Raw genomic sequence first — 25254 nt, forward strand, 5'->3', positions numbered from 1 at the left:
ATCCAGTTGCCTGCACCAGATTGGATCAGGCCTGGGACCCTGCATTCTCAGCAGTCCCTTCCAGCAGTGTAGAGAGGAGCCCCAAGAGGACAGTGAAGGGCCAGGGCAAAGCCCTACCTGCCCTCCCCCTGCCCCCATCGACCCAGATGTGCCGCCCAAGTGCCTGTGGGGACTTGCGTTCTTTCCAGCTAGAAATTAACTCTCTGGGTGCCCTGGGGTGGGAGCCACAGGTTCATATGCAAATGTCAGAGCCTTTCCAGCCAATCCTGAAGAGGGGGTTAGCCGTTTGGCCTCTAAGAAGAGACTGGGCATCTAGGACTGGAACCAATGAGCTTGCACCCTGGGCTGGAGGGGTGGAGCTGGGTACTTTTAAACCACATCCCGGGGGGCCTTCTGGCTAGTGCTGGGTTTGGTGGCCAAAGCCCCCATCCTAGGCCAGTATGTCTCTGCAGAGGATTGTGCGTGTGTCCCTGGAACACCCTACCAGCGCTGTGTGTGTGGCAGGTGTTGAGACCATCGTGGACATTTATGGGTAAGAGCTGGCCTTGGAGGGTCTGGGTTCTTCATGCCGTAGGAGCTGTGTGGGTATTCCTCGGGGCTCAGGCTGGGCCTGGCTGCCTAGTCCCTAGCCTTAACCTTAGAACACGGGGAGGCTTGGGTTCCTGCTGATGTCAGCTAGGTTCCAAGCAGGGTTCTTGAACCAGGGAGGTGAGACATGCAGAGCTGAGCTTAGAGGGTTCGGGGGCCGTGGGCTCATGTCTCTCTTCAGGGATGCTCAGGAGAGCCTGGGCAGTCTGTCTATGGCCCACAAGGCAAGGAAGGGATGTGTCCCCTTGTCCTGGGTTTATGGGCATGGGGAGAATTAAGTCATTTCTTAAACGGCCACATCTGCCCAAGGTGCCACGCTCTGTCCCCAGAGCTGGTCAGACTTCTCAAATGCCACCCTGACAAGAGCCCTGAGGTTTAATGCCATCTCACACGATGTTGGCCACTGTGTGCAAGTGCAGGCACAGAGATGGCGAGCCACTGGCCCAGGTCACACAGTCCCCGGGAGGCAAAGCTGGGCTTGAAGCCCACTGCAGACTCACTGAGGACGTCACATCCAGCTGCTCAGCCGCTGGATCACCAGGGCTTCAGATCTACCGTCACCAGCTCTTTGCCACCCACACACTGTGCCTGCTGGGTGCCAGGCTGAGCCTCTACACTCCAGGGTGGTTTGGGTAGGGGGTGTAGGAGCAAGTCTGGCTTCTTAGGCTTTTGAGTCCCATCTCTGAGGCTGAACTGGGGACAGATTCCAAGGATGCTGGGATCAGAGTGCCACCTCTCAGACCTCCCTACCCTCTTCTTTGACTTGGCTTCAGCACTGGGACACCAGAAGTCCTTGTGGGACAACGCCACACTGTAACACCGTGAGGGTCATCCTTGGCCTCCACTTACCAGGGGCCAATGATGCTCCCACCCCTCCTGGGTCAGCCAAAAATGTCTCTAGATATTGTCAGATATGCCAAAGTTTCACACCCTTTGAGAACAAGTGTCTAGAACTAAGAATTTAAAGGGGCGGGGGTGAACTCAGTTGGAAGCAAAGAGGTCCCAGGTGTGGAAGAGAGGGAGTGAGTTGCCTCTCACAGGAAATAACCAAGTCTGGATGCACTGCATCCCAGGAGCTAAAGCCTGGCTGAGGGTAGGTGGGCTGTGAGATGTGCAGAGGGGAGTCTGTGGCCTCCAACAAATCAGGCAGGACAGGAGGGGGGTGGATGCTCCCTGGCGCCACAGCCTGCTCCAGGGCTGCGTGCCCATGGGGGTGACTCACTGCCGGGCTGCCTTGTGCCCGTTGGGTGGATATGGCTCCGGTTTGACCCGTCCAGGGAGCTGGGGAGGCTTCTTCTCCTCCCCTCAGAGGTACCTTCTAGGATGGGGGATGGGCTGGGTGAGAGGCAGGCAGCTGGTTGCGGGCGACTTGAGTGATACAGAGCAATGGTGGGGATTCACCTAGAGGACTGGGGGTGGGACAGCCATGGGTGGTGGCAGGGCTTTGGTGTCTTCCAAGATGTCCACTCACCCTGATAGCCAGTCACCCTGGGAAATGGAGTCACCCACTCATCATGGTCTTTGAGCATGAGTGTGTGCCTGGCCCCAGGGACTCTAAGAAGTGGAAGGCTCTGTTCCTGCCTGGGGGAGGAGTTCTAGCATAGACCAGGCTGCTGTCCAGTGGGGTCTGCTTCTAGCTCTGCAAAGTGGTGGGCCAGTGATGTGAGTGGGCACCAGGCTTTCAGTGGCCTGCACCATCCTACTTACTTTACCCAAATAACGAGCTTACCACAGCCAAAGGGTGTAGGCTGTCCCCACCACTTCATAGATGAGGAAAGCGAGACCCAGAGAGTTAACCAACCTGTCAAAGGTCACACAGCCAGTTGGTAGAGAGGCAGGAGGCTGTCTGAACTGTTTGGTCCTTCCTTCAGGAGACACCAGGAGGAGGGCATAGATTTATGCAGAATATAGGCTGCAGAGCCAATGCTAGCATGCAGAGAACATTTTATTATGTTCTCTATCACCATCATTATTGTCGCCATCATTTTATGGCTGTGCACCGATCCTGAGGAAAGTCTCAAGTGTTCCCAAACCTGCCATGTACCAGCTGGCTAAGACACAGCTCCTGAGCCCTACCGGGAGATGGAAAAGGAATCAGCATGATGTGAGCAATCAGAGTGGGCTTCCTGGAGGAGGAGCCTGAAGGATGAGGTAGGAGCAGCTCCTGAGCAGCCAGGGGAGGAAGGCAAGACTCCAGGCCTCGTTTATACTTATTCATCTCCGTTTCACATGTGTGTGGTGAGGCTCAGGACCATGAGGCTGACCCGTTCTATGCTGTGAAGCACAGGATCCTCACGAGGACCCTTCTCAGGGCTGAGGTGTCCGCTGAGGTGTAAGGCTGAGATGAGACTTCAGCCTTGGAGGCAGAGAAGGAAAGATTGGTTCACACTGGGAAGAGGACGTTCTGGAACAGGGAGTGGGCTTACCTGGGACCACAGCTGCCAGCTGCAGTGAGGCGGGAAGACAGAATGAAAGCAGCCATCAGCCGTTCCCCTACCATGTGACTCACTTCTAGATGTCTGTCCCCTGGGGCTGCTCCTGGGGCTCCTTGTCTGGGAAGCTGACATCTTTATGACATATCACGTATGAGTGTGGAAAACAGTCCCCAGGCCAGTCCAGTAGTGGCCTCTGGGGCGCACCCACCCCTTCTTCTAAACAGGGAAACTGAGGCCTGGTGGGTGAAAGGACTTACCCAGATATAGAAAGTGAACTAAGATAGAAACCAGGTCTTGGGACCTAAACAGCCCATGATGACTGGGGATGGTGACCTAGTACCAAGGGTCCTGAGAGGCTGGTGGGACATCAGGGCCCCACTTGTATTCAGGTAGAGTCAGGTCTGGGCTGTACGGCTGTGGTGGGGCAGGATCCATAGGTGGCTGCATGCTTCTTGGCCTCTCCTGAACCAGCCCAGGCACCTTGACCTTCAGGTAGCTCTCAGTTACCTTGGAGAGAGCCCCAGAAGCAGCACTTGGAAAAGCCAGAGGGTGGGGAGGCCGTGACTGAGATCCACTAGGGAGGTCTCCATCAACAGGAAGCTGCCCTGGGCTTCCCCAAGGAGCCTGTTCTCTACCAGCAAGTGTCTCTTAAGTGACCACACCTGCTAGTGAGGTGGCACCCTCTTCTCTGCGGTGGTGTCTCTACCCCTGCTGCATCTTTGAGTCATGTGGGACCTTTAAAAAGTACTGCCGGGATGGCGCTCAGTTGACAGACGTTAATATAAGGCTTACTTAGCATGGATGGGGCTGTGGGTTTAATTCCTAGTACCATTAAAAACCAGCAGATATGGTGGCTTAGGACGGTAATCCCAGCACTTTGGAGGTAGAGACAAGAGATTCAGAAGTTCAAGATCATCCTTGGCTCCGTAAATTCAAGGCCAGCCTGGCCTATATGAGACCCTGTCAAAAAATGAGACCCTATCCAAAACAAAACAAAAAGTGTTGACTAGGCTAGCTCATGTGGGGTGTGGCTGGGGTGCCTTATAGTGGAAAAGCACATGCTTAGTGTGTTTGGGGTTCTGGGTTTCATGACCAGCATCTCCCCACCCCATCCCACCCCACCCCACCCTACCCTACCCCTGTTGCAGTTTGGGTCTCTTAAAAAACAAACAAAAAGGGTTGGGGATTTAGCTCAGTGGTAGAGCGCTTGCCTAGCAAGCACAAGGCCCTGGGTTCGATTCTCAGCTCCCAAAACAAAACAAACAAACAAAACAAAACAAAACAAAAAGCTGACCCCGTTCCTTTGTTGAGAGGCATGTTGGGAGGGCAGACAACTCATGGCACCGGTGAGCTGCCCAGTGGAGCCAGGAAGGAGCCCTGAGTTTGGGTCCCAGGTGTCTCCAAGGCTGTGCCATCCTGAGCTACTGGCTCCTCTTTCCTGGGCCTCAGTTTCCTGGAAGACACCAGAAGGGTTTGGCATAGAAAGTGCCTTTTGGGGCTGGAGAGATGGCTCAGCAGTTAAGAGCACTGGCTGCTCTTCCAGAGGACCTGAGTTCAATTCCCAGCAACCACATGGTGGCTCATGACCAAACATAATGGGATCTGCAGGCAGAACACTGTATACATACTAAATAAATAAACCTCTAGAAAGGAAGGAAGGAAGGAAGGGAGGGAGGGAGGGAGGGAGGGAGGGAGGGAAGGAGGGAGAAAGGAAGGAAGGAAGAAAGAAAGAAAGAAAGAAAGAAAGAAAGAAAGAAAGAAAGAAAGAAAGAAAGAAAGAAAGAAAGAAAGAGAAAGAAAAAGAGCTCTGCTCTGAGACCTCAGAGCCTCCTGGACCAACAGGGCAAGCTCCTCTGTCCACATGGCAGTTCTGACACAGGGGTTCTGAGTATCTGCGCAAAGAGCTGAGTCAGGGGTCTCAGAGCCACTCAGTCTTTGGAGAAGGGTCAGCGTGACCACCACTGTCCAGGACCAGAGCAGGGTGGGTACGATGTGGGGTCCGATGGGCCCAGAGTTTCCTGGCCCTAGTTCTGTGAGCAAAGCTGGTATGGTAGGGGGATCTGGGGCCCTTGTTAAATGAAACTGCCACTCAGAGCCTGTGCTGTTTGGACTGTGATCTCCGTCCCCACGGGCCAGCGCTGAGGAGACCTTGTCTGGTTTGGTTGGTTTTGGTTTTTTCCGTTTTCTGTTTCTGTCTTAGCCACTGAAACCTTTCATCAGCAGTCTTGTTTTGGAGGCCAGAACCATAGCCCAAGAGGGAGGCATCAGGTCGGCTTTGCCTGGGAGTAAGGACAGCACAGCTAAGCTGCAGGACATGAAGTTGTCAGTTAGCAACTGCTTGACTTTGGACAAGTCACCCCTGAGCCTCAGTTTCCCCAAAGTGAGATGATAGAGTGCATGTCATACGGGGACAGCGTCATTTGCCAAAGTCACCAGTGTCATCCTCACTGTGGCCAGGGGGGACAAGGGCACAGAGGCTGAGAGTTCCCAGGATGGGATAGTCTCGCCCAAGTCATCCTCGTGTTCCCGACAGGGACTTAGGGCCAGCATTTCTAAGCAGTCCCTTTGCCATGAGGCTTAGGCATCAGTAGCCATCAGAAGGGCTTGATGACCAGGTCCCTGCAGCGCCGCTGGCACTGGGAGCTTTGTCCACAGGGTTCCAGGGACTGGCCATCCTGTGGGATAAATGAGCTGTCCCCATTTTCAAGGACCGCTCAGTTTTTAAGTATGTGTGTGTGTATGTGTGTATGTGTGTATATATATATATATATATATATATATATATATATATATATATAAAATTACATTTATTTATTTATTTGTGCATGGTGGGGGTAACATAGAGTACAGGTGGAGGTCAGAGGACAATATTTAAGAAGAGTCAGTTCTCTTTCTACCATGTAGATCCAAGGATCAAACTCACGTCATCAATCCTGGTGGAAAGCGCCTTTACCGACAGAGCCATCTCACCAGACCCTGCCTAGGTTTTAGCTCCAGATGTTCCATGTCCCAGAAAACATGCCTTGGTTCCTGCAAGGCTGGTCATCTTGCTGTGTTTACAGCCACTATGCACTCAGGCTACCTGGGATGGCTGTGAACAGGCCCAGTTGGGTTAGGAGAACGGCCTAGAGCCATCTGGAAGCTAGGGTGTGGGATTTGCCTCCCTGTCTGTCCTGGCGGCCTGGCCCAAAGAAGAGTGTTGCCCCAGAGAGGTTCTAGGCACTTCCTAACTTCCAGGAACAGGGATCTCCTTCCAGTAGCCACCTTGGCCGTCACAACACACAGCTTCCATGCTGGGGCATCAGCCCTGGATGGGGATCTGGGGTTTTACTTTCTAGCTGCCTCAGTTTCCCTAGCAGTAAAATAAGGTTACGTGTTGAGGGCTATTTGATGGCACTGTGAAACTCCGAAACTGTTAATAAAATTAACCTTGGATCCGGGGGCAGAGTCAGAGACTACTGGACAAGAATTGGCCATAGAGAGGATGGAGGACCCAGGAATATGGATAGAGAGCCTCACAGGAAGGAGTAGGGAGGGACTTGGAGATTCTTGGTCTTTTTTGGTTTTGGACGGGGAGAGAGATGCCTCTCTTCCTGGGTCTCTGGTCAAAAAGGAAGGTCAGCTGGTTGCTTCTCGGTCTCTCTGATCTAGCAGGTTTTCACCCCAACATCTGACTCCTGAGTCTTTATTAGTAAATAGAATAAGAGACTTAGTTAAAACCTATATTTGGTGGCTGCAGCTGAACCAGTGCCAGTGGACTGGAAATCCCTCCAGGCCTCCGTCTGAGCATCAGGGTGCTGACTACAGGGCTTTGGGGCTCGGGTACAGCCGCTAAGTCGACAGAAAAACAACAGTTATGACTTGCACTCATTCTGAGTGCTTTACAGCCGCACCCACTCCTTCCAGCTCCTTGTCATCCCAACTGGATGACAGAGTGGGCTGCTGAGGAGGCCCTATCATCCTCCAGGTGTGAGGAGCGCACTGGGATTTGAACGCAGGCTTCCAGACTGCAGGGACCATGGGTTTAATCACCTTGCCACACCACTCCTCTCCAGAACCATCGCCGGTTCTGCACTTCCTGTGGGTAAAATGGGACTCAAGCCATCACAGTCTAACGCTGACCTCCTGAAGCTGCAGCATGAACCCCCTTTCCCTCGGATGCATCTCAGTCACCCCAGCTCGCCATCCGAGCTGTCTCCACTCTCCTGCAGCCTCCACCATAATTCATCTTAATAGCACCTTCCTTATCCTGGCCAGGGGTGTTCCAAGCTTCTCATGGCTATTAATACACTTGAGTCTCCTGATTTCCCAAGAGGCTGGCCAAGTGTGTGTCATTATCCCACGCTCTAGGTGATTTAGTCAAGGTCAGCTGACTGAAACGGGACCCAGCTCGATATCCACCTGACTGCTGACTGCGGCCATGGCATCACTGGGCCCTCGACTCTGCTGAGGCGGCAGCCACCACCTTTGTGTGGTCCTCCTAGCCAGACTGTCTCCAGCTTCCCTAGGGGCTCATAGGGTGGCCTCGGGAAGAGCCCAGGGGTGCTGGGCTGAGTCGACCGGGGCCTCTGAGCCAAAGGGCTTCACACCAGGAAGGTGTCAAGGCACCTTGGCCCTCCGTGGCAGATCCAGGACCAAGCATGGTGGTAGGCCTGCTTAGAAATCTGACCAGCTTCCTGGGTTACTGGAAGCCAGCTGCCTCTGAGAGTGGGGTGCTCCCTGGGGTGCAAGAGAGAGAACTTCTTCCCTGGCTCAAGTGCCTACCTATGTCTGCCTTTTTTTTTTTTTAACTGTTGTTTTGGTTTTTTTTGAGACAGGGTCTCACTATGTAGTTCTGGCTGTCCTGGAACTATCTCTGTAGACCAGGCTGGCCTCAAACTCACAGAGATCCACCTGTCTCTGCCTCCCAAGTGCTGGGATTAAATAAAAGTGTGCACCACTGTGCCCAGTCCATGTCTGTCTTTCTGATTCATCCATCTCTCTGAGTCTTCCTGCCGTGCATAGGTGTGTGTGTGTGTGTGTGTGTGTGTGTGTGTGTGTGTGTGTGTGTGTGCAGGATCACCAGCACCAAATAAGCTGGATGAAAGTAAGATACTGGATCTCAGCACTTAGGCACAAGAGAGTGCATGAGTTTGTGGTTACCTGCTTGGGTTCTGCTTCCCAGAGCCTGCTGCGAGCTGCCTGGGTAGTTGGGGAAGGCTTCCTGGAGGAGGGGTGAGTCTTGACTAGCTCACAGGTCTAAGTAAGCTCCGCTCACGTTGCCCATGCTCCCCTGCTCTACTCAGGTCGGTTCCTGAGGGCACAGCCATGTTTGAGGTCTATGGAACGCCTGGCGTGGACATCTACGTGTCCCCCAGCATGGAGAGGAGCCGAGAGCGAGCTGACACCAGGCGGTGGTGCTTCAGTGAGGGGCTGGAAATCATCGTGGTCATGAACTCCCCGAGCAATCACCTCAACGACAGTCATGTGAGCGCACCCCTGGTCCTGCATCCCATCTTTCTGTAGAGTGCCACAGCTCCATGGAGGAGCAGCTGGGTGTGAATCTCAATTCTACAACTTACAAGTCCAGGCTATATGTCCTCAGACCTCCGTGTGTCAATCTGTAGGGTGGGGCCACTCCAGTCCTGCTCCCAGGGTGGGGTGGGGATGGGTCCTGACTGAGCGTCTTCTCTGGCTTAACCAGCCCCCATGAGGGGAGGAGTTAGCGTAGTCCTGCTGTGTTGGACCTCAGTTTCCCCATCTGTAAGGAAGGGCTTGGTTGGGGGTTTCTGCTGCTCTGGATGGAGGAGAGGGCAGGGATGGGGAGGGAAACTGATGCCCAGGAGTTGCCAGTTCCCTGATGGGTCTCACCTCCCTCCCATCCACCTTCTTCTTGTCCCCTTTTAAAAGATAGGAGAGATTTAAAACACAGAAGAAATGGGTGGCCTTTGAGCTGGTGACTGATGATATTTCTTTGAAGGACTGATGGGGACCAGGACCTATCATGAGGGAGACATTCTTGCATCAAGGGCAAGGTTTTGGGGAGCTAGCCCTTTAAGAAGCACTGACCATTACTAAGCCCTGGGTAGCTCCTATATCGTGGGCTGACCCCCTCCCCTTTGTGGGGCACCGAGTAACTGTCAGGGGACCCACCCAGCCAGGGAACAGAAGAATTCCCGCACATCTGGCTCCCTCTCGCCTATTCTTCCCATCTCCCCTCTGAATCTGCCCTAAGCTCAATGAACCCTTTTTTCAGAGGGAGAAACTAAGGCTTCCCAACATGGCCACCTCTGTCCTCACCCTTAATGGTGGCTGGGAGCTGGGCCTGGGCCAGCTATGATGAACCCCCACATGCTCTGCCCCTTTAATCCACCTGGCTGTAACCCCCCCGACAGGGTTGAAACCATTATTATCCCCCCACTTTATGGTTGAGGATTTGAGGCCCAGCGCAGGTCAGAAACTGTCTCAGGAGAGTCATGATGGGCAAGTGTGAGACCTGAGACCAGGCCACCCCACAGAGCCCATAGGCAGTGTGCTTCTGTGACCAGTGAGGGGCAAACACAGGCGGGTCAAAGCAGGGCTCTTGAGTTTTCTTACCTGCAAAATGCGGGCCCGTGTAGGTCCCAACCTCAAAGTATCTTCAGCTCTGGTCAGAAAGGCTGGGGAAACTGAGGCAGCTCAGACAGGCATTGTCCTTGGCCAAGAGATGCTGGACTCAAGCCCAGGTACCTGTTGGTAGGACCAGAACCCAGATCCCCACCAACCCAGAACAAATGGTGCCCACTTACAGATATGCCCAGGGATAGGAATCAATGACTCTGAGGAGCTCAAAGGGGAGCTGGCACAGGGACAGAGATGGCTGAGGGTCCTGTCCCTGCCCACCAGGTCCCATGGGACTCTCCATATGCCGTATAGGTGACACTGAGCATGTCTCTCTGCAGGTTCAGATAGCCTACCACTCCAGCCATGAGCAGTTGCCCCTGGCCTATGCTGTGCTCTACCTCACCTGTGTGGGTAAGCTGGGCAGGGCTGAGGGTGTGGCCGGGAGCCCTGTGAGGACTGCCGATGAACTGTTAGGAGCTGGCCATGCAGCTCTGCAGTAGAATACCCTCCCTGTCTTTGCAAGCAGAGTTTGGCCCCAGGGACACATGCACGCTAAAGCGCAGGGCTTACAATGCTTAGGGGATCAGATGCAAGCACTGGGGGGCCGGGGGGGGCGCAAGAGAGCTTGGGTAATTTTATTCTCCAATCACTGTGACAAGATGGTGGACTTTCACAAGCACTACGTGGGTGGAAGGAGCCCTTCACGGAAGAACAGGTGTGGAGGGATTGCAGCCACAGAAAACCGATAGACTACATGCTTTGCTCCATGTGCCTGATTATAAACCATACAGAAGATGATCACAGAAGAAGACAGTGTCAGGGTCACTGGGTGGGGTGGCTCTGCAAGCTGACCATGTCCCCACCCTGGATTCAGTGATTGCGGTGTCAAGTACTTGGTTTGTTAACTGCATTTAATGTGCACAGTTGGGTGCGTGAAGTGATTTTTGCTTTTGTTTTTGAGACAGGGCCTTACTATGTAGCCCTGGCTAGCCTAGAACTAGCTATGTAGATCAGGCTGGCCTGGAACTCACAGAGATCCACCTGCCTCTGCCCCCCAGTGGTGGGATTAAAGGCGTGCGCCATCACACCTGGCTTCCGTTTTATTTTTTAAGGTAGGGTTTCTCCATGAACCTGGAGCTCAATGATTCAGCCAGCCTGGCTAGCCAGCAAGACTCTAGGGTTCTCCTGTTTCCCCCTCCCATGGAGACTGTCCCCAGCCACCTGGACTCGGTGCTACTGTGCCCCACACAGCAAAGGTTCTGGGGTTTCAGGACATGTTACGTTCAAGGAAAGCTTCCTGCAGGGGCAACCTTTGGTCTATTCTTTGCTCCAACCCTCCTTCCTCCCCAAAGCCGCTCCCCTTGCCCAAGGATGGGAAGTTCCAGGGCCCCAACCCCTGGGTGTCTCCTGGGGGATGGCACCCATCTACCTGGCCCCAGAGGACTGAGATGGACACCATGGTCTATCATGAGGACTCACCTGCTGCTGCCTCCCAACAGACATCACCCTGGACTGTGACGTGAATTGTGAGGGCCGACAGGACAGGAGCTTCGTGGATAAGGTGGGCTTCTGGTTGAGCCTTAGACGGGGGTGGCAGGTGTGGAGTCCCTGTGCTCCAGGTCAGAGGGGTGAGACCATATGAATGCCCCTACTTCCTCCCAGTTGACTCGAGGTTGAGGTAGCCTGATAAGTACCAGGCATGGCGGGAGTCATCAGCAAATGGGACCATAAGATGGGTTCCCAGTCCTGAGCTATCCTTGATTAAGGAGAAGAAAGTTCTAGGTGTATAAAGTAGGGCAATGGTTATGAAACTTAATAAATAAATAAAAGCTTTGTCAAGCATGCCTTTGGTCCTAGCCCTCGGGTCAGAAGCAGGTGGATCTCTGAGTTCAAGGACAGCCTGGTCTACAGAGCGAGTTCCAGAACAGCTAGGGCTACACAGAGAAACATTATCCCCCAAAACAACTAACTAACTAACTAGCTAACTAACTAGATAGATAGATAGATAGATAGATAGATAAATGAATGAATGAATGAATAAATAAACAAACAAACAAACAAACAAACAAATAAATAAATAAATAAGAGCCAGGTTGTGAGTGCTTCAGGCCTTGTGGCCTATACTACTTTGAAACAGCCAGTTAAAGCATAAACTGATCATGGAACTCTGTTCTGATAAAACTTTATTGATAAAAACAGGCACTGAGTGGATTTGTCCTACAGGTAGTAAATGTGAGGATCCAGATCTGGGCAGAAAGAGCAGCCCACTGAACAAGACACTATTAAAGGTCTTTGATGCGGTCTTGGTAGTGCTAATGCATTGGGGGTTTAGACGGAGCCAAGTTGGCTGGAATGGCAAGGAGGACTTCCGGGAATGCCTTAGCTGGGTGGGGGAGGGATTCCATTAACCAGAACAGGACCTAAGCTGGAGGAATGAGAGAGGGGTCAAGAAGTTACCCATAAAGAAAGAGGGCCGTGGCCGGGGGGCAGCTCACAGCCAGCCCTGATGGACAGCCTTATGGACTGGACTTGACGGTGTAAGCACTAGGGTGCCGTTGATGTTTCTGGAGCAGGAGCTGCTTCAGTGGAAGTGGACGTCTCACAGGATAGGTGAAGGCTCAGGAGGCTGACCCGGAAGTACTGAGCAGGAGGCCTGTCCTGGGTCTGTCTGGAGCCCCTGTGGCCAGCTGTGTTTTCTCATTGACAGAGGCAGTGGGTGTGGGGGCCTGATGGGTATGGAGCCATCCTGCTGGTGAACTGTGATCGGGATGATGTGGACTGTGATGCCCAAGATAGCTGTGACCAACATGTGAGCTGCCTGCAAGGTGAGCATGCTGTGGCAGCCCAGTCTCTGGGTACCCAGGGTCCCTCCTCAGTTACCCCACAGGGGTTTCTACCCCCGGGAGGGGCTCTGAAGGTGGGCAGGGGAGGGTCAGTGTTCACCATGAGATTCTTCAGAACCCAGCCCAGGCTGCCTCTCTGCAGTCCCCAGTGCTTCCTGCAGGAGAGAAGGGGCTGCTAGCATTGTTTGAGCACCTACTGTGTGCAAGGCCCTTCCCTCAGATCTTTCTTTAATCATCCAAGGGGGTGAGGGTTGCTACCCCAGTTTAGAGAGGAGAGGGCTGAGACTCACAAGGCAGGGGGGTCCCCCTAACTGCACACCCAGCCTGTGGACTGCCAGCCCCACATCCAGACCCCTTCCCACTGGATCTCTGTCTGTGTTGGAGTGAGGCCCTGCATTGTGCTCACAAGAGCTGCCTTCTAAAGCGGACATCCCCTGGAGATGGAAATGGGCATGGCTTGCCCAGTAAGATGCCCATATGGCTTTCAACTCTGCTCTGGGCACATGAGGAAATGTGGGCCCACAAAGAGGGCATGGAGTAGGGCAGTGTTACATGTGCACACATGCCTCTCTGGTTCACATCAGTGGATTCGAATATCTCCCCAAGCTGAGGCTGGGATCCCCAAAACCTGACACCCAGTGCCTGGGTGGAGCTGCCGTCAACCCCCTCTCTCTGGCTCCACAGATCTGGAAGACATGTCCATCATGGTCCTCCGGACCCAGGGACCTGAAGCCCTCTTTGATGACCACAAACTTATCCTCCACACCTCCAGCTGTGATGCGGAGCGGGCACGAGTCTTCCATGTCTGTGGTAAGTGTATACTGGGCACCCAACCAGGGAAGCCTCCTCTGTCTCCCTGCCGTGGGCAGATGTGCATCTCAGCTCAGGTTCTGGCGATGCCCTGGTGTCAGAGCAATCAGAAGTGCAGGCTGTTTGTTTGTTTGTTTGTTTATTTAGTGTGTGCCTCTGTGTGTGTGTGGGTGTGGGTGTGGGTGTGGGTGTGGGTGTGGGTGTGGGTGTGGGTGTGTGTTATGGAGCCCAGAGGACAACCTCGAGTATCATTCCTCAGGTACGGTCTTGTTTTGTTTCTAAGTCAGATTTCCTCACCAGGTTTTTAAACCTGAGTTTTGGGCACAGAACTTAGGTATGTTCTCATGCTTGCACATCAAGAACTTTTTCAGGGGCTGGAGAGATGGCTCAGTGGTTAAGAGCACTGCCTGCTCTTCCAGAGGACCTGAGTTCAATTCCCAGCACCCACATGGCAGCTCACAACTGTCTGTAACTCCTGTGCCAGGGGATCCGACACCCTCACACAGACATACATGTAGGCGAAACACCAATGTACATAAAATACAAATAAATTATATATATTAAAAAAAGAACTTTATCAATTGAGCCATCATCTTTGCAGCCTGTAGAATGGGCTTCTCTATAAGACCCTGAAGTGGGTTTTTGTTTGTTTGGTTTGGTTTGGTTTTGGTTTTTAGAGACAAGATTTTTCTGTATAGCCCTCACTTTCCTGGGACTCACTCTGTAGACCAGGCTGGCATCGTTGAATTCAGAGATCCTCTGGGATCTGAATCCCAAGTGCTGGGATTAAAGATGTGCACCACCACTACCACCTGGTTGTGGAGCTGCTTAATGCAATTTGCATTCATAATTTTAGATTTATTTTTATGTACATGGGGGAAGGGTATTGCACACGTGTGCAGGTGCTCATGGAGGCCAAGAGAGGGTATCAGATCCCCTGGAGCTGAAGTTACAGGTGGTTATGAGCCTTCCAACATGGGTGCAGGGAATTGAACCCCAAGTCCTCTGCAAGAGCAGCAAGCACTCTTGACCACTGAGCCATCTCTCCAGCCCCATCTGCATTTTCTTGTTGGAAAGATGGCCAGAGGCAGCATGCTGGGTTAGGGTAAACATCACTTGTCTCTTAGAAAAGAGAGTCCTTCTCCGCCATGTCCATTGGGGCTGTGCCTCATTTCTCCTTTGCTGGGGGTAGGAGAGGAAGGGCTCCTTTGAAGGGCTGTTTGCCTTGCACCTGGGTGAGACTGCTCAACTCTCCTGAGATCTTCACATTCCCTGAGCGGCCCAAGAGTCACGACCACTCCTCTTTTCATAGGTCCCGAGGATTCCTGTGAGGCCTATAGGTGTGTTCTGGGCCCAGACAGGGTGTCCTACGAGGTACCCCGCCTCAACGGCGATGAGGAGCGCTTCTTTGTGGAAGGCCTCTCCTTCCCTGATGCGGGCTTCCCAGGGCTCATCTCCTTCCACGTCACCCTGCTGGATGACTCCAATGAGGTAAGGGTAGCCCGGCAGAGGGCGAGACGAATGTGCTTGGCAGATGTAATTAAAGGCCTCACACTCCCTCACTACTCTGCTACAGGGTCTCTTGTAGCCAACTTGATCTTAAACTCACTACATAACCAAAGATAACCTTGAACTTCTAATCCTCCTGTCTCTGCCTCCTGAGTGCTAGGATTTTAGGCTTGCACTGCCATGCCCCCTTTTATACAATGGTGGGGATAGATCCCAGCACTCTTCCAGAGGAGCTACATCCATAGCCCAAACTAGGGGATTTTTGAGAACCCTAGGGGAGGGGCTTCAGAGAACCAGAAGTCTTGTCCAACCATGGGACTCTTGAGTCCAACACTCTTTGTCTTGGCCCTCCTGTGAAGGACTTCTCCGAGACCCCAATCTTCACTGACACTGTGGTGTTCCGGGTGGCGCCCTGGATCATGACGCCCAGCACCCAACCGCCCCTGGAGGTGTACGTGTGCCGGTGAGTCTGGGTGGAGTCCTAGCCTTGGCGTCGGCTCTGTTCCTGGGCCCTGGCTCTGAGTTCCTCCTTCCTCCGGGGTTGCTTACAGGGTGAGGAATAACATGTGTTTTGTGGAAGCTGTGGAGGAGCTGGCCAGGAAGGCAGGCTGCAAACTCACCGTCTGTCCTCAGGCAGAGAACCGCAATGACCGCTGGATCCAGGTAAGCAGCGTCACAGGCGGCCCACTAGGATAGCATCCTGCAAGGAAATACCCAGGAGGACCTAGGGCTCCCTGACTCCAGAGTCCTCATTCCAAAATTTCTCTTACCTCTAGGTAAGGTGGCAGAAGCCACACACTCCCAGCCCACAGCTGGACTGAGAGGCAGTTTGTCCCTCAAGGGAACATTAGGTAGCATCTGGAGACATTGTGGTTGTCACACAGGGTGGGGAAAGGGATTGGCCTAAAGACCTAGAGTCCCACAATGTTGCTAAAACTCCAGTGCCAAGGTAAGTCCTCCAGGGAATAATCTGGTCCAACGCGTCAACAGCACGGGACTGGAAAGCCCCACTGTGGTTAATGACTGTTTCAGAACCCCTAGAGTCCGGGATATAAGGGGGTACCAGAGTGCCAGAGGGGACGGGAAGAAGGCTTACTGTTTCTGCTGGGGGAATGGATGGATGGGGGGGGGCTCCAAGGGGTGAGGCTTCTGGGGGAGAGCCCTGGGGTAGGATCTTCCAAGGAAAAGGCCAGGAGGGAGGAGCCAGGGAAGGGGCCTCTGTGTGAGCTGAACTAGATCCCACAGACTGGGAGTGTGGGGAATATTCACGGCTGTTTCCCAGGCACTTCCCCCACAGGCCCTGCACAGCATCACTTCATCTTCTCTGGCCTCTTGCAATCACACCTGGGTATTTACTGATGAGCTCAAGCAATGAACACCCGGCCACTGTTCTGACAAAGGCTGGGACTTGGACTGCCAATCATCAGGTGGGATGGGATGGGGAGGTCCTGACAGAGGACCAGCAAAATGCCAAGGCCCAGAGGCAAGAGGCAGAAGATTGAAACTAATTTGCTTCCTGGGCCAGGGCAGTGGGACTGGGCTGAGGTGAAAAGCCTTGAATGCCAAGCTGTACAGGAGCTTCCAGTTCAGCTAGAGGTTAGGTTTAGTCCCGTGAGGGGACTCTGGGAAGGATCCTGAGGTGAGACAGCTGGAGTTTAGGTTCTTGTCATAGGCAGGCTGTGTGCCCTTGGACAAACAGCTAGCCTTCTCTGTTCCTCTCTGCCTTGATGTATCGTATGAGTGATAATATCTTCTATGCATGAGTCATGGAGACTGATGGAGTTGGTTCACAAAGAGCTCAGGGCGTGGCACACTGCAGGTCTCTCACTGGCTGTGCCATTGTGGATTTGGGGCCAACGTTTTCTTAAGAGCTCTGAGGAGGGGGCATCCCTGTCTCAGGTCCCTCAGCAGGGCTGCCAGCCCTTCACAACCAAGTATGGAAGCCATAGGAGTGGGTACATGCTCAATGGGTGGCCTGTGTGTAGAACTCGGGCCGTGCTGTGTCTCTCTCTGTACCCACCCTGCCCTGCCCCAGCACAGGCACGCCCCAAGGTCTGTGTCTCCTGTATTCTTATGTGACTCTCACAGGTAACCAAGCCCCACCCCCTTCTCTTTGCTGGCTCCCCCACCTCAAAGGGCAGAGAATGACCCACACCTAGGAGCTGCCCTCCCCAAGAGCTCAGTGACCAGCACTTGGGGGCGCTGCTGGACTGTCCACAGCCATGGTCTCTCTCCCCGTCTGCAGGATGAGATGGAGCTGGGCTACTCGCAGGCGCCACACAAGACCTTGCCTGTGGTCTTTGATTCCCCGAGGAATGGGGAACTACAGGGCTTTCCTTACAAAAGGATCCTGGTGAGTGGGGGCGGGGCGCAGTGCAGCCCTGGGGACTGAGATGACACATCCCCAGGGACACCCAGGTATACAGGGAGTAGCACAGGAGTTCAGTCTCTTCCTAGTACTTTGCCCCTGCCTGACTCAGTTTCCCCTACCAGGGTCTAGATTTCGGCTATGTGACTCGGGAACCGCGAGACAATTCTGTGAGTGGCCTGGACTCCTTTGGCAACCTGGAGGTCAGCCCACCGGTGGTGGCCAATGGGAAGGAGTACCCCTTGGGGAGGATCCTCATTGGGGGCAACCTGCCTGGGTGAGAGGCCCTGAGTGGTAATGGTGGTGGTGGGGATGGAGAGCAGGGAGGGGGCGGGGGGCTACTCTCTAGATTGCCTGTGCTTACTTACCCTGGGAAGTCAGACAGTACCTGACAAGCAGGCCAGAGTGAGCAGGGACTGAAGATGTCATTAAGTCCAACCCTTTCCTTTTATAAGGGGGCCCAGAGAGGCTGAGTCACACACACAGTACATTCTAGCTAGACTGAGCTCCTCTGATTGTGAAATAAACATACGGTACATATAAGGTAGCAGCTGAGAGCATAGAGAAAAACAGTGTTTCAGTCAAACCTTGTTCATACTATGGTGGAAATGACTAACGTCGGATCTTTTTCTGAGAGCAGGAGAGGAAATAAGGAAAATGTGAGTTAAGATGGCAGTAGCCTTAATGTACACACACACACACACACACACACACACACACACACACACACACACGGCATTCTACATGTTACACAGGTTGATGATGGAAAAGGACAGTAATATTTACAGTCAGCCAAGCAAAGCCACCAGAACAGATGAGATCAAGTAATAGATGAGTCCAGGGTCAAGCTGGAGAGAAGACGTTGAGGCCGTGCTGTGGGTATTTTTCCAGAAGGCAGAAGGAAAGTTGTAAACGCATGAACAGAAAGATCAGGGCTGTGAGATCCGCTGGGGCGACCTTGTTGACCTCTCCCGCTGACATCTGGGAAACTGAGGCTGCAAGAGCAGTGTAAACTAACTCCAGGAAGAGCTGCTCGGCTATGGGCGACCCAAGACAAGGGCGGGGGTGGGGTGGTTCCGTGTCCTGGAGAACACGGTTCTGAGGACCCACCTGTGCGGTGCGCGTTCTCACCGTGACTAGCTCGTGCAAAGTGGGTTCGTCGGAACACACCCTGAGTGGAATATTAAAATACACTTACTATCTTTCCTGTTTATAAAGTAATATGTTGCTTTGAGATTAAAGTCTTGCTGTGTAGCTCAGGCTGGCCTGGAACTCACTATAAATCCTGGGCTAGCCTTGAACTTCCACTCTGCTGCCTCAACTTCCCAATGCTGGAATGCTAGGTCTGTGCCCCTATGCCTGCGAGCCTTTGGAGTCAGATACTGGGAAGAGCAGCCGTCTGGCCATTCCATTTCTCCTAGAGCGTATGTTAAGTCTGGTGTCTTCTCCTAACCCCGGCCCAGGTCGAGAGGCCGCAGAGTCACCCGGGTGGTACGAGACTTCCTCCATGCCCAGAAGGTGCAGCCCCTGGTGGAGCTCTTTGTGGACTGGCTTGCTGTGGGCCATGTGGATGAGTTTCTGAGCTTCGTGCCCGCACCAGACAGGAAGGTAAAGACTTGTGGGCGTGTCTTGGCGGCCTTGAGAGTTTGGAAGTGGGGCTGAGCGGGGAGGGGGGGCGGCCTGGTGGACACATAAGGCCATGAGTTCAGCTGTGACTGCTCTCTCCACACAGGGCTTCCGGCTCCTCCTGGCCAGCCCCGCTGCCTGCTTCAGGCTGTTCCAGGAAAAACAGAAGTGGGGTCACGGCAGGTCCCTCCTTTTTGAGGGGGTCATTGGTGAGTAAAGATGCCAAGTCCCCCCAAAGAAGCATATTGCCTCTCTCCTGAGTTGAGCACCCCATGACTTTAGAAAGGAATGAGCATTTTAAAGCCAAGTGGTACCTTCAAAATTCAGGACTGCTTCTTCCTGAAATGGCACACCCTGTGTCACGGGTGACCACTGCCTGTGGTGGGGGCAGGGCTAAGGCAGGTGCAGGGCAGAGGGCATGGAGAAGAAGGTGAGGACCAGGTGTGCCCAGGGATGTCCCATCATGCCTCCGCTCCAAAGGTCCCAGGGCCCAGGTTTAGTGTTCTTTGGTCGCTGGTTTGCAGTTCAGATGATTTTTTTAAGTGATGTCTAACAGGTCTACAAAGCTGCTAGGGACCGAGAACCTCCATCAGTAGCTTTCTGTCTCTCTCGGAGGGGCCCTCTGCCACCCTCTCTGCCACCCTCTCTGCCACCCTCTACCTTGCCATCTGAAGCTGCGGCTCCCATGCCTTCTACCCCTGGTTATCATAGGATGTAGTTGCGCCCCCGCCTGCGACAGGCCTGGGTTTGGGGAGGAACCCACAGCCTGGTATCTACTGCCTCTGCCCTTCAGGGGCAGCTGAAGGGCAACTTGGTGGGAGGAGCCTCTTGCCAGCACATCTTTGCCAGGAGGCTGTGGCACTCTGGCCACCTCCAATGGTGGCTGCTTGAGGTGGGGAGCCTGTAGAAAGGAAGGTGCCGGGTTCATTGAGTCACCCCATGCCAGCACAGTCTGTCTCTCATGCAGACACATCAGAGCCAGGCCTCAGGGTTGTGAAGGTCCACACTGCCCCCATGGATACCCCGTCAAATAACGAAGTTTGAACACTGTGATGAGTCAAGAGAGACTGTGGGAGAAGTATCTTCTATTTACGTGTGTTTAGTGAGGCTTTTCCCACCATATTTGAATGAGGAGCCTGTGCTCTCGTGATTCAGTGGAACAGTTTGGATGGGCAGAGCTGGCTGGATTATAGCCAGGCATGGTGCAGGCCTGTAGCCCCAGCACTCAGGATGGGGTCAGGATAAGTACAGCCGTGAGGCTAGCCTGTGCTACAGAGTGAGCGCCTGGCTCAAAAAAAACCCAAAAATAACTAAAATAAAATAAAGCCCTTCTGGACACCAAAGTCCTAGATTTCCTTGGCCACACAGGAAGTAGAGAACGTCCTGGACCGAACCTGCTTCCAAGTCCCCTGCTCGGCTTGTTTGGTCTCCCTGCTCCAAGGACAGCACTGGGGCCCAGAAAATAAAACAGCGAGTCTGCTCCCTAAGCTATTGCTCCAAAGAGACCTTAGTGAGGTTTCTTTGAAGCCAAAACAAAAACAACCTTAAAGGCAGGGACAGGGAGGAGTGGTTCTCCATCATTCCCTGGGGACTGTTTTTACAGTGAGCAATAGGTGAGCCAGAGTTAGTCCGTCCTGCCCAGCTGGGAAGGGCAGTAGAGGGGCTTGCCAGTGTCAGCCATATGCAGCAGCCACATCCCCCAGTCGCAGACACTCCAGGCTGTTGTGGCTTATTAAGAGCCTAGGAGTGTCAGGCCCCAGGGTTGAGGTATCACAGTCATTATCCTGATGACCCTGACAGGCCCCTGGTGGGAGCGGGGTGGGGGGGTTGCAGGGTGGTGGTGGTGATGGTGAGGGGAAACTGCTTTTAGTTGAGGCTCAGAGGGAGAAGGTACTGGCCCCAGCACCTCACAAAGGATGCCACAGAGCTGGCCTGTAATGAGGCTGTCCGCCTCCAGGTGGGGACATGGGACCTACAGTTGTGTGTGTAGGTAGGTCAAAGGTGCCCTCTTCTGCCCCTCCTAACCCTCAGATGCACATGGCTCACACCCTTCGTTTTCTCAGATTAAAGGAGGGTCTAGAAGCCCTTTGTGAGCCCCAGCTCCCAGGGCTCCCCAGTCCCTTGCTGTATGACCGTGAGTCACCTGAACACTCAGAGCCTCAGTCCCCTCGTCTGTCCAGGTGGTGGTAATGACGCACCCCTAGCAGATACAGGGGAATGAGGCACTGGCCTCGGAGGAGCCTTCTTTCGGCCTCATGGTCAGGGTTTGGTTAGCTGGCAGCAGGGTGGGCTGCAAACTCCGCTCCCCTGGCCAGCCCTGTCTCCATGATCTCTATTGGGCAGGCTGGAAAGCCAGGCCTGAAGTCACTCCTAAAAGGCAAGCCAAAGCCTGTTGGTATTGGACTCCTAGGACCTCCTGGGACGGGCTGGTTCACTACCTAGAGAACCCATAAACCCCAGCCCTGGGGTGAGGGACGTCAACACACCCAGCTTCTCCCCAGGAACTGGAGAAAGAGGAATCACTACAGGTGCCCGGGGCAACTGCTAACCCCAATTAGTCACCTCCAGTGAACTCAAATAAAAGTCCACAGGTCATTGTACCCTGGCAGCCAGACTCCTCCAATCCCTCTTCTTCCTCCAGATGTGCCCATTGGCTAGGCCGAGCTCCCATAGATGCTGCCCACCCCCTGCCCAGGAGAGGCTAGGAGCCACTGACTCAGCCAGACCAGCAGCTGTGAACTCGGCCTCTGGTCTCCAGAGCGGGAGGCCCTCACAGCCTTGTGCTAGCACCCCCAGGCCTCTCTGTCTCTTTCACAGGTGACAGGCGGGTCAAGACCATCTCCATCAATCAGGTCCTTTCCAACCAGAACCTCATCAACTTTAATAAGTTTGCACAGGTACACAGGCCATGGGGCTGTGGGTGGGACATGGGTGTGGATGAGGCTAGGGTCAGGGCTGGGGTCAGGGCCAGGGCATGAATCTGGGACCCACAGTTCACCAAAAGTCAGTCAGGTTGAAACAGGCCTAGACCCTCCTTCAACCTGGGGGAAGGGTGTGAGCCCTGTGCATCTGAAAAATACAGGCAGTGCCATGAGCACCCAGGGCTGTAAGCAATGAGATAGGTATAACTCAACCCCAACCCCAGGAAGGATGTCAGCGTCTATAGCAAAGGTATGGCCCGTTAAGTCCCTGAAGGTAGGACTGTGTGAAGACAGACAGGAGAAGGAGGGGATACATCAGTGGGCAAAGGCACCGCAGCCCACCAGCCCAGGGGCAGCCTTCAAGGGGAGGCGACGAAGGTGATGAGGAGGGGCAGATGGGGACAGACTGAGATGGCACTGTTGGATGTGGAGTGAAAGGAGACGTGGGAATAACAGCAAGCTTGTGGCGCCAACAGCCCAGAGCAGGGTGGTCATAGGCATAGAACTGAAGAACTTGGGGAAGTCAAAATTATGAATATACCTTTGGCCTGGGGAACCGATGACCGATGCCCTCTTCTGGCCTCGAAGGGTACTGCACAGGCACACACACACACACACACACACACACACACACACACACACACACACACACACACACACTGATAACATAAATCTTAAACCATGTATTGAATGAGATCCCCTAAGTTGGGGGTCTGGGATGGAGTTTGCTCCGACAGATGGGCAGGACATGGGAGGGAGGGATCTAGGCAGGTGGGGTTTGTATAGTTGCTGGTGGACACTTGAGCCCCTTCCTCAGCCCCACTGGCAAGGTCTCTCCAGTGTGGTCCCTTGCCCACCTGCAGAGCTGTATTGACTGGAACCGTGAGGTGCTGAAGAGGGAGCTGGGCCTGACGGACTGCGACATCATTGACATCCCGCAGCTCTTCAAGACTGAGAGGAGGAAGGCCGTGGCTTTCTTCCCCGACTTGGTGAGTTCCTCACCTGGGCTTCCTCGGACGAGGCTCTGAATCTCAGTTCTGGGGGAAGACATTCGATTGCCTTCATGTGTGGAACTGCCGTGACCAGGGGGTGGTGGTGAGGAGAATCGGGGTCCTAGGATGCCCAGGCTGACATTGTGGCTTCCTGTGGCTGCCCATGGAGAAAGGGACCTCGTTCACATCTGTGACATGAAGAAAAGTTACATATAGGATCGTGTGTGCAGAACACATGACGTCACCCAGGAGCCGAGGGGTCAGCCCTGATTCTGCTGCCGTGACCCCACACAGAACCAGATGTCCCATGGGGAAGAGAGATGGCCAAGAATGGTCCCTGTTCTCCATTGAGGGGACACTGTCCTCACCGCTCTGAGGGCGTGTCCCAGCCATCTGCTCTGTAGGGTGAGGGGATAAGGGGTCAGATCACAGACATGACAAAGTGCAGCCAACCTAAGATAGGAGTGTAGATCCCAGAGGGCTTAGTGGAAGACGTGTTTTTAATGGAACTATGGCTTTGCCGCTGCTGTCTCTAAGCCTTGAGTGTCCATCTCAAACACCCAACACCTGGAGCTCCCTCAGGTGTCCTGACTGAGGGGGTCTAAGGGAGGGTCATGGAGTGTGGCTGCCTTCTAACACAGGCCAGGGGGCCGCTGTTGCTGGTCACCAGCTGCTCTCTCCACCCGCCATCCTCAGAGCCTGTATCCACTAACCCTAACCCAGTCCTCCTTTGCTTCCCTCTCTGGCTTCTGGTCCTTGCTTGCAAAGCCTCCCTCCACTCCCCTTCCTTCCTGTTTGCTTGGGGTGTCCTGTAATTAGTCCACACGTTCCCGGAAGCTTATGCAAGGGTTGAGGTTCTCGTGTTGGCCTGAAGCAGAGGCCCACCCGAGCTGGCTCAGCCTGATAGAGATTTGACACAAGGACACTGTGACATCTGAGGGTGGCCTGGAGCTCTCTCATTTCTGTGTCCACATCTCTGCCTCGGTTTGTTCCCCTTCTCTGCCTCTCCCTCCTCCGCTGCTCTGCAGACAGATATGGATGTCTTTGTTACTTTTCTACTGTTGTGACAGAGCACCATGACCAAGGCCACGTATAGAAGAAAACATTTCATGGGAGCTTAGAGTTTTAGAGAGTGAGTCTCTGACCTCCACGATGAGGGACGAAGCAGGAGGCTGACAGGCATGGCGTTGCAACAGTAACTGAAAGCTTACATCTGATCCACAAGTGCAAGGCAGATAGTGTTAACTGGGAATGGTGTGGGCTTTTTGAAACCTCAAAACCCACCCCAGGGCCTGGAGAGGTGGCTCAGCAGTTAAGAGCAATGGCTGCTCTTCCAGAGGTCCTGAGTTCAATTCCCAGCAACCATATGATGGCTCACAACCATCTGTAATGAGATCTGGCACCCTCTTTCTGGCCTGCAGGCATATATGCACACAGAACACTATACATAATAAATAAATAAATCTTAAAACAAAACAAAACAAAACAAAAACAAAAACCCACCCTGAGTGACACACCTCCTCCAACAAGGCCATATTTCTTAATCCTTCCCAAACAGTTCCACCAGCTGGAGACCAAGCATTCATATATATGAGGCTATGGGGACCATTCTCATTCAAACCACCACAATGAACATGGCCATGAGCTTCAGCACCTGTGTAGACAAAAACTGAGATGCTCCCCATGTCAATGCTTTCTGGAAGAGAGAATCTGATTAGCTCATCTTGGTCAGCTGTTTAACTTGGTCCAATCAGAGATGACCTAGGAGGTTGGCTTTCTGTTGCACAAACAGGGCAGCCACCACAGTCCACCAATGAGGAGGGCAGTGGCTGGGGACATCACAGGGCTGGGCTCTGCAGATCCTTCTGCAGGTGTCGGATTCACTGGCTCTCTCCAGGTACCACCACACAGGAATGAGAGAGCAGATATATTCAAGGCTGCCTGGAGATGACCCCAGATTCTCCTGGGGCTTCCAGGGTGGGAAGGTGATGTGGAAGTCCCACCTCTGATCTGATCTGGGTCCCCACTTTCTCACAGGTGAACATGCTGGTGCTGGGCAAGCACCTGGGCATCCCCAAGCCCTTCGGGCCCATCATTAATGGCCGCTGCTGCCTGGAGGAGAAGGTGCGCTCCCTGCTGGAGCCGCTGGGTCTGCACTGTACCTTCATCGATGACTTCACACCCTACCACATGCTGCACGGAGAAGTTCACTGTGGCACCAATGTGCGCCGGGAACCCTTTGCCTTCAAGTGGTGGCATATGATACCCTGAGCCACCACCCATCCCCCATTCTTCCCCTGGAATGGGGCATCTGCCCAGGAGATGGAGACTGAGACAGACCCCTGAGCAACAAGCACCAAGAGACTCCCAGTTTCTAGATGGAATGCCCAGGGTGACCCATTCCCCTCAGAAGCCTTTCTCTTCAAGTGTCTGCACTCATCTGCAGCCCATTCAGTTCCCAGGCATGAATCCTCTTGGTGCCCCCCAAAGAAGGGCCTCGAGTTAATGGACTCTCATGTAGATCAACATGACCCATGGGACACCCCTAAATACCATCCCCACACAGTCCAGAATTCCTCT

The 25254-nt window shown here is 53.7% G+C and overlaps 1 protein-coding gene and 1 non-coding gene across 2 annotated transcripts; both read left to right on the plus strand.

Annotated features, from left to right (window-relative positions):
• Nucleotides 1–440: 440 nt before the first annotated feature.
• Nucleotides 441–24945, plus strand: Padi3 (peptidyl arginine deiminase 3). Its single transcript, XM_052717697.1, has 16 exons — nt 441–532; nt 8309–8489; nt 9944–10016; nt 11105–11166; nt 12313–12430; nt 13133–13258; nt 14571–14749; nt 15127–15230; nt 15319–15430; nt 17013–17120; nt 17261–17412; nt 18599–18743; nt 18868–18970; nt 21579–21658; nt 22546–22671; nt 24712–24945. The coding sequence occupies exons 1-16, from the start codon at nt 441–443 to the stop codon at nt 24943–24945; spliced, it is 1995 nt and encodes a 664-aa protein (XP_052573657.1).
• Nucleotides 4203–4276, plus strand: Trnaa-agc (transfer RNA alanine (anticodon AGC)). Its single transcript has one exon. It is a non-coding gene; the product is annotated as a tRNA-Ala (tRNA).
• Nucleotides 24946–25254: the final 309 nt, after the last annotated feature.

The sequence above is a fragment of the Peromyscus californicus genome, unplaced genomic scaffold (genome assembly GCF_007827085.1).
Source record: "Peromyscus californicus insignis strain IS unplaced genomic scaffold, ASM782708v3 Scaffold_5__1_contigs__length_169319896, whole genome shotgun sequence".
Classification (NCBI taxonomy): Eukaryota; Metazoa; Chordata; class Mammalia; order Rodentia; family Cricetidae; genus Peromyscus; species Peromyscus californicus.

Excerpts from the sequence above, each read along its gene's own strand:
- Padi3 (XM_052717697.1), top strand. The coding sequence starts at position 441 with ATGTCTCTGCAGAGGATTGTGCGTGTGTCCCTGGAACACCCTACCAGC. Across the intron at positions 17,413-18,598 it reads ATTGGGGGCAACCTGCCTGG|GTCGAGAGGCCGCAGAGTCA; the intron begins GTGAGAGGCCCT and ends ACCCCGGCCCAG. Across the intron at positions 18,971-21,578 it reads CCTTTTTGAGGGGGTCATTG|GTGACAGGCGGGTCAAGACC; the intron begins GTGAGTAAAGAT and ends TCTCTTTCACAG.